Consider the following 9,343-nt stretch of genomic DNA (forward strand, 5'->3'; position numbering starts at 1 on the left):
GCGCGCAACAAAACGAAGGAGCTAGCGACACCAGGCGCTCGCGTGGAGGATCCATGGCGCGGAGGAGCAGCAGCGCCACGCTAAGCAGCAGCGGGGACAAACGCAACAAGATGGCCGGAGTGGAGGCAGAAGACTCGCGTGGTGTGCTGGAGGACGACGCGGGTGTCTCGAGTCTCAACCGGTTGATGGGAAAGCCGGTTCAGAGTTAGTACATAGCATTTTCCTTATTATTATCCTCCGTCTCCCGCAAACCCCGAATAGAAATCCCTAAATTTCTCCCGACCTAACGCGCAGGCGCCGACGACCAGGGAACTCTAGTGTGGCGATGGCATCGACGGAGGAGCAACTCTGCCGTAAATCAGGCGAAACAGCAGGGCATCTCGCTTCTCTTAACGGAACCCCCGACTTCGGATGCCCGGAAGACCTACGCGAATTCCGTGATTCGTTGGAGGAGGTGGATGCGGCCATCAAATCTCGTGGCCAGCCGGCAATCATGGGCACCGCCGGTAAGTATACTGCACATCAAACTCTTTCTGTTCGCGTGCGGCCTGCATATACCCCCCGTCGTAGGGATATTTGTATTGATCAATTATACGTACTGTAACTGCACAGATTCAGATGCCTGTGGAATTGCATGCTGTACCTTGAACCTCATGTTTCCGCGGGAGGATCGGGATGACGACTGGAGTGACCGGAGCGCAGGTGAGGACGACGGCGATGTTGACGACGACGACAACGAAAAAGATGGCCCATGTACCTAATTGCTCCCTCCACTACCAAAATTTCTAATTACGAATAATTAACCTCCTGGGATTGTACACTGATTCTTCAGGGAGCGAAGTAGCTAGTGATTGTAGCACACAGGAGGAGGGCAGCGATGAAGACGATGGCTGTAATGCCCAAGTGAGATACAAGGACAAGGAGACAAAGTGCCCAGGTACGTAGCTAAATTCTCTTTTCAGATGAAACATGTAACAACCTCCAAAACGTATCTCTGCTCATCGATGCTAATTGATTCTTCAGGAAAATACTACCCCAAAAGTGACGCATATAAAATAGAGCGCAGATGGCTAAATAGATACATCAAACAGCTTGGATACTATGCCGATCTCCGTAATGAGATTCTGGCCCGGGGAGAGGAGAATACTCCTTTCCCTCCCTATCCTCTGGTTGTCTTCCCTGACGCTACAGCTCACCCTTCCTATCCCGTTAGCGTGTATGGAATATTTGCCGTTCGCGATAAACTGAACAAGCGTCGGAATTATATATTTAACCGTCCCAGAGATGCTGCTGTCGTGATTGAGAATCAGGTAGCGCTGAAGGCTTTGCTTGCTTTGTTTACAAATCCTTGTCTGCTTAACAAGAATGTTCAACACTGTGATATTTATGTCAATTAGCTTCTTGATTTGTTTTGAATCTGTATTGTCCTTGCTTGATCCATTATAAAGTGTGAGTTCAGGTGCATTTGTTTTCTAATTTCCAAGAGTCAGTCCTTTTATGTCGTGGACCCCAAATAATTATACTTTTACTCAAACATATGAAACTGGTTGTCCTAGTTAATATACACTGAATGTAAACTCTTTATCCATTACATTTTGCAAGTCATACTTTTCACTACATATGTGCACTAATATGGTCTAGAAACGTTAGATGATACTTCCTCAGTCCCAAAATGTAAGGCGTCTAAGGATTGGTTAAAAGTCAAACCTTACTAAGTTTGACTAAATATTTAGAAAATAATATTTACATCTACAATATCAAATGGACATATTAAGAAAATTTATTCATGGTGAGAATCTATTGATACTAATTTAGTATTGTAAATATTCATATTTTTGTGTATAAACTTAGCCAGGCTTATAAAATGTTGACTTTTGACTAATTCTTAGGCGTCTTACATTTTAGGACAGAGGGAGTACTAATGTAAGGACGTAAGGTCCCTTGTGTTAATCTCCTAATCTTTTTTTGAAACGGATTAATCTCCTAATCATTTAAGTGGATGACAAAACAAAATGAGCAAAAGGGTCAAAATGACCTTAAACTCAACCTACATGCACTACATATTGAATCAATGTGAAAATAATACTTGAGATGCAGGCAGTATATCACTCTATATTTGATCTAAACTTTAGCTTGGATGTCTTATTGTGTTTATTCTGTTGATAAATTGTTCAGTTCTTAACAAATAGTTAAATCGCAGGATTCTTCTGTCTTACCTCTTTGTAGCCCTTGCCGAGGAATTTATGTACTCAACCGTGCATTACTGGAAGTTGATCGGGTAAAAACCGAAGGCGATGTATCAGATGACAAGCAGCTACTTTCTGCATATGCTGAGGTTGATATACGTGGAAACTTTGATGGCATGCATTATGCACGGATTATTGGCGACGTTTGCAACTTGGACATAGAATATAATGCCCTTGCGGACAGTGTGGAGACTGTAATACAAGTTTATGCAAAGCTTGACCATCCTCATCATGTGAGGTTCACTGCTTTGAGCACTGGCTATGATGGTTATGAGATTGTGCTGTTTGATGACAAGTTATTTGGGAATGCAAAGTTTTTCCAATATATTGTTGCCGTCAAGGCGAATGAAAAATTGGATGTTCTTTTAAAAGTGGACAACTCACTGTTTCGGTGGTCCTTTCAGGATGAACATGTTGGAGCTGTTCATTCTCCCGATGACTCGATCTTTGAGTATGGCCACTTCTTGGTAAGGGTGCTTTTTGCTCCAAAAAACTCCCAGTGAAACCCACCATCAACATTCTGAAATACTGCAATTGGCTGAAACCTCATGAAATTAAGTGCTGAAGTTGTCTATACTGTTCTAGCATCCTAATTGGATAAGTTGAGTTTCTCTTTATAAGTGCATCTCCAGTGTCCCAAAGCATTCGGACACAATTTCTGTCCGTTTCGATCTGTTTGCGTTGAGCCACGGAAACTAGATTCGGCCGTACCACGCCTTATGCCAACTTTTTTTTTGTTGCATATTTTCATTGATAAAAACCATAATTTTACATAGATTTAAAAAACAACGGTGAGGTGGCTGAACGAGTCCCACAACGGCGACCTAATGTTGTAGGTGGGGTCGGTGAGGAGATCAGGAGACAGAAGGGCATGGTGTCGAAAATCTTCTATCGTTGCACCAGCGGCATGGGAACCCTCCGGTGGTTAAGAAGCCAAACACTAGGAAGGTGGACGTCATTCAACCCAGAAGTGCAATGCGTGTGCTTTCGGTACAGGGCCCGAGCCACGTCGACGGTGATGGAGACTGCGTGGCTTGTTCTTCTTCTTTACCACCGATGTCCCAGCCTCGTGGTCGTTATTCGGCTTTATGTATGGCTATCCCTTTACCATGGCCGAAGGTTGCGCTATCTGTCCTGTGGGATATAGAGAGGGACAACACTGAAGGAGAGCTGGACTAGATGGTGGAAATGGTGAGGCAACGCCGATGCCCTTAAAAAGGGACGTAGCACGGCCGCTATGAATGTTGGCGCTGGTTTCCAGACGCATGCCAATGATGGATGGGTAGAAACCCAGTTGACGCCCGCTAGTCCGAGCGCTGCCGCTGAAGCCAAACCAGGCACGCGCAGAAGGGATGCGCAGAGAGGCGAAGTGATGCAGGCCAATCGCCTGGCTCGCGAATGCGTCATCACAGACATGCCGATCAGTTTGCATCGGGCCACTGGGTTAGAGTTCTTCCCATTTCCTATCCACGCAGATCAAAATGGAGACGCCTGTGTTGGATATTTGCCCTAGAGGCAAATGGTAAAGATATTTTATTATCATATCTTTAATGTTTATAATAAGTTTTATGCCATCTATAACTGTATAAAGCGAAAGCATTAGAACAAGTGTGATATGTAAACAAGCCCCGGTCCCTAGTAAACTAATCCATTGATTAATAGATGATCAAGGTTTTCTGATCACGGACATTCATGTCAGTTGATAATGGATTCAGGTCACTGGATGAATGATGTGATGGACACACACCCAACATAAGTATTGCAATATGATCCAGTCACAAAGTTCAACATTGCGATGACTAGGAAACGTTGTAACCTACTAGGCAGTTGCCTCCGACTCCCATGCGGTGGATTTTCGGGCGGTCGTCTGGTGGAAGCAGCCGGGTTCCCGAGTTGGGCGACCGGCGGCACATGACTAACAACGGTTGGGAAGCCGGCCAGCTGCAATGACCCCGACAATGGTCGGGGATCCAGAGAGAGGTAGTGGAGCGGCGGTGGTGATGCGGGGACGAACATCCAGAGGAAGTCGGATGTGTGCCTGTAATGTGAATCGTTTTACTTGCCGGTGACACGGGTTGTAATTTGAATGAAATCCAGGGGCAACAAAAAACAGACCAACACACAACACACAACTCTTTTGCTTTTATTACTAGGTATAGATAATGCAAAAAATTCCTCCCTTCTCGTTCATTATCATCCCCCAGGAGTAAACCGCCGCTAGGGTCTTCCACGCGTAGCCACTGTGTTGACCCACCTCCCCTGCGTCCGGCAACCACGCCGATGGCTAGAGGAGTGGGGACCCGTCCTCTTCTTTGCTTTATGTTTGTAGGTCATGGTTTCCTTTGGTTTTCGTCTCCCTAGAGACATAAGCGAGGTGGAGGTGGCGGTGGCGCATTGGAATAAGGTCTCTCCGGCTTCTCCCCACATCGTAGGCATCCGCTTCGGTGTCAATGAAGGACCCGTGAGGGTTAGTGTCGCCAGATTGGTTGGTTCTCTTCGGATCTTGGCAGTTGGTGTGTAAATCAAGGGTATTTGTTGGATGGTTTCTGGAGTGGCGACTTTGACCTCTTCTTTTGCGGTGGTCTGCGACAAGATTCAGTATCTTCAACCCTCTGGTTTGCTGGTGTAGGATGGCAAGACTGTGCTGCGTGGCGTGAGTCCCCAACCGATGTTCGATCGGTGACCACTAGATCTTGTTGTTCGCGGCGAGTGGCTATTGCGATCTTCAAAGCCTTGTATGTCGATGGCGTTTATAGGTGTCCCTATCCATTATTGTCATCTCAGTGCATTTTTCAATCTCCGGAAGAGGAAGAACAAGCGAAGGAAGAAGGCAGCCAATATGTTTTTATATGCACTTTTCTATGTTATTGGTCGTTTTGCGGCCTGTTATCCGTTGCTTGTGCCATCTTTGATTTTCCTTGATGAATATAAGATATGAGATACGTTTTGGGCGTCTCTTCTGAAAAAAATGTATAGATAATGCTACAATTTGCATGTTATGTTATAGCTTAATGTGTTGTTGCCACCCGGTGGTAATGCCACCCCGCTAGCTGCCGTCGGATGTGGCTGCAATGCTCAGATTTGTTGTGACTAATGATGTTATTAACCATTTTAAAATCTGGCGAAAGCCTGGAAAATCTGTGGTCCTTTCTGTTCGATATGAGTTTGTGTCGGAAAGGTTGACTGGTCATACATAGGTGCTGCCCATGCATGTGTAGAGCGTAACTCTCGACGTCTCTCCTGGTTGAGTAAATGGTGCAGCCCAGACATATCAGCTATGTAGCTACTGTAAGTGTGAACACATTCTGACATCCTCTACAGTCTGTTCTCTTACACGGTTACACCAGATATGCATGCATCATTTCTCTCTACTCTCCATTGTTCTCTCACCCTTACACACATGGGACGTGTTTGGCTGGTGAAATTGTAAAGAAACTTGATTACGCTGGTAACAGAAGACGTTAAAACAAGTTCGGTTCGGTTGCTCCTGTATGCAACTACACGGTATCGAATTACAGCCATAGCCCAGCACAATTCTGTTACCGCTGCCGACCAGAAAACGATGAAACCTTTAGAGCAACCCTAACGGACACCTTAAATTGCAAACCCTATATACGCGTTTGCAGGATGAAAATTTTGTGATTTGGAGACCGACAGAAACGTGCGTAAACCCGATACGCTAAAACAAAACTGCATATTTAAAAAAGATTGACGCGGGAAATAGAAATGATTCGATAGTACATACATAATTGGGTTATGATCATACAAAAGCTACTCGAATTCGCCTACGATTTGAGCTACATTACGTCGCCAAGGCAACCTAGTACTAAAATTCGGCTCTGGGATGCTCGCCGGAGCCATGTGCCGTGGTGGCGACGCGTCGACGACTCCCTCACTCGCCGTCGCTATCGAGGTCGACATAGATCTTCCCCTGCTCTTCCGTGACCAGCCGCGACTCCTCTGCCTAGTCCGCTTCGCGGCAGGTCATCTGCGAGATGAGCCCGATGAAGGTGTCAAGGTGGTTGTCATTGACGAAGTCGTCGGGCTTGAAGTCGGCATCCTCGTCGAGCTTCAGGAGGATCAGCTCGAGCTCCGCGTCCTCGACGAAGTCGCCGGGCACGTCCACGAGCTCCATCTTGCGCAGCAGGCCAGCGTGACGCGCCTGCAATAGCCGCGCCAACCGAGCGGCTCGCTCGGCCCATCGTGTGGCCTAGATCTCAAGTGCCGTCGCCGGCAACCTGCAACCAAGCCACGACCCCGGCCGCCGGCAGCTGCATCCAACTAGCCGCAACACGCCTTGTCTTTCTTCGCCCTTCACCAATCACCACCACTGCCTTGTCGCTACGCCGCCGTGTAAATACATGGTATTGATTGTCAAAACAATTGTTCGAGGCCATGCCCTGATTTGGAGCTAATTAACATTCTTGATTAAGTTAATTACTAGCACACGGTACATCTTTTTCATCCATCGAATAGAAATCTGAAATCTGCTCATGGGGCTCGTCTAAAGAGCACCAGGAAGTGCAAATAAAAAAAACGTATCTGCTAGTTTCATACGTGTCTGAAGAGAAGGAAAAAAGAAGGGCCTCGAGGACTGGAGTAGCTTGTGTTCGTGGAGGTTTCAAAGCAAGTGATACGTGGTGGCCTTTGGACACCGCCTCCTCAAGACCGACAAGCCCTCCTCGTGGCCCAATGACACGAGCTCGAGCCAAAGCCCTACACCTAGAGGTGAATTCGCTCCTTTTCACATATGCATTTGATACCCCCTTGGATGGCATGCTACTTCATGCAAATACCCTATGTTCAATCAGGTACATCGACCAAGACGCAAGCCATGGAGACCAAGCCATTGGAGAGAGAGCTGGAAATGATGAAGATGGAGCTACAGCGCCCAGGCCGGAACTTCCGCCCCCCAGGACCGGAACTTCCGGCCAGATTCCTTCAAGATGCCCCCAAGATGCCCTCCAGCGCCCAGGAAAAAGCATCAGGCCGGAACTTCCGCCCCACCGGAACTTCCGCCCAAGTTCCGAAATTGCACGAAAACAACACTGGATGTTACTGCGAGGAAATGGACGAATTTCGAAACTTGGCCGGAACTTTGCCGGAACTTCCGGCCCGACCGGAACTTCCGGCCCGCAAGACCGGAACTTCCGGCCCGCAAGACCGGAACTTCCGCCCGTGACCGGAACTTCCGCCCAGGACGACCGGAACTTCCGCCCCATCGAACTTCAGCAAAACAACACTTTTCAGCGTGTAACTTATCCCTTCCCCCCCACCTATAAATAGCCTTGTTGGCGCAGATCTGAGATTAGACTTGATGTGAAATTAAACCTGAGCTTAGCTCACCCTTGTGGGAACCCTACCTAGATCTTTGATCTTGTACCCACCCGGGCTCCTTGTCGACTCGTGAAGATCTCTTTGGCGACTTCTATCGATCGTTGATCTTTTGCTTGCACTTCTACCTATTTGGTCTTTTTCTTGCACTTCTATCAACTTTCCGGTCTTTTCGCCCTTCTATATCTCTCGGGATTCGACTTGTCGATCTCTTTGCGAGACTTCTACCGGAAGGTCTTTTCTCGCAACCTCTATCGAGTTGGTGGTTCGGGCCAACGAGGGAAAACCGATTTGTATGCGTGTGTGTGTTGTATCCCCATGATTCCCCTCCGCGTTCATCGTGTTCATCGCGTTCATCCACCTCCCCCACGAGTTCCACCCAAATCCGTGAAGATCGGGCACATCCTTGGGCTTAGCCCTTATCATATGGTATCAGAGCAAAGGTTGCCACGGATTTGACCCTCCGATTCCACCAATTTTGCCCAAAAATTTCCCCAAAATTTTTTCCCCAAAAAATAGCTCGAATTTGGATCTCAGGATTTGTTGCGTTGTTTGTGGTTTTGGTCCAATAGAAACTTGTCTTTGGTGTTGATCTGCAATTCCCCCACCTTCCCACCGCTTTTAGTGCCAAATTTTCCGCGAATTCGAAGATTTTCGGCCCGGATTTCCGCCCAAATCGAAGAACAGCCCGCAGATCTGATTGCGACCGGAAGTTCCGCCCGGCAGAACCGGAAGTTCCGCCCGGGACCGGAAGTTCCGCCCCTCAGGACCGGAAGTTCCGGCCAGCCGAAATTTTGACAGCATCCTTCTGTTGCGGTCAGAAACCCACCGGCGAGCAGCGACGGGCAACACAGTAGAGCCGGGAGGCTCCCAGGACTGCGGCTGGCCCTGGTCCCTCGAGCGACGGCCCGCAAAGACTCGGCACGCACGTCCGATGCTGGTGCAAGGGCGTGCCACCTGACCTATACCTGGTCAGGAAGGTGATGGATTTGCCTCGCTTAGTTTCCTGCATGGCATACACGTAAACATTAAATACGAGCCTCGATCGGCTCTCAGGTTGTCCTGTGAATCGGATCAAGGAGCCGATCCACCCATGATCCGTACGAGGTGTACGATCAGATGGTGGTCCTGCTTGATCAAAATAAAGCTAAAACGACATACTACGATTTATGGTTTTCACCACATAATCGGAACATCCTACGCGTGATTGAGCCTGGCGGCCACGCACGGTGATCATAAACCGACCCTAGACAAGGCCTAAAAACCAACATGAAGTTGATCCCCGGAACATATTGTCTAGGGCTAGCAAACTACACCCTACGTGCCCTTGGATCCTTCAACCCGTTTGTAAGGCCTAACTATGCGGATATTAAACTAATCCTTGAAGAACAAGGAGCAATCATAACGGATCGGATCTACTAAATAATGATCAAGCGGGGTGCCGCCCTTACACCTAAGATAGGTGTAAGGGCGGCTAGACATCTAAGGGTTGCACGGACGAAAGCATATGATACGATGAAACAATGCTAACCCTAACACATCTATGATAACTACGTTGCTCGCCATCAACAAGGCTTCAGCACGAGCAACGCATGAACATCGAATAAACGTGTACTGCCTAGATCGCAAGATGCGATCTAGGCAGCATGATGCTTACCCGGAAGAAACCCTCGAGACAAGGGAGTTGGCGATGCGCCTAGATTGGTTTGTGGTGAACGTGATTGTTGTTTATTTCATAAACCCTAGATACATATTTATAGTCC

General features: G+C 47.7%; 1 protein-coding gene across 1 annotated transcript; it reads left to right on the plus strand.

Annotated features, from left to right (window-relative positions):
• The first annotated feature begins 325 nt into the window (after window positions 1–325).
• Window positions 326–1,213, plus strand: LOC124651657. Its single transcript, XM_047190706.1, has 5 exons — window positions 326–506; window positions 613–702; window positions 833–937; window positions 1,024–1,090; window positions 1,192–1,213. Exons 1-5 carry the CDS (start codon window positions 326–328, stop codon window positions 1,211–1,213), a joined length of 465 nt encoding a protein of 154 aa, XP_047046662.1.
• The last annotated feature ends 8,130 nt before the right edge of the window (window positions 1,214–9,343 follow it).

The sequence above is a fragment of the Lolium rigidum genome, chromosome 1, assembly GCF_022539505.1.
Source record: "Lolium rigidum isolate FL_2022 chromosome 1, APGP_CSIRO_Lrig_0.1, whole genome shotgun sequence".
NCBI lineage: Eukaryota > Viridiplantae > Streptophyta > Magnoliopsida > Poales > Poaceae > Lolium > Lolium rigidum.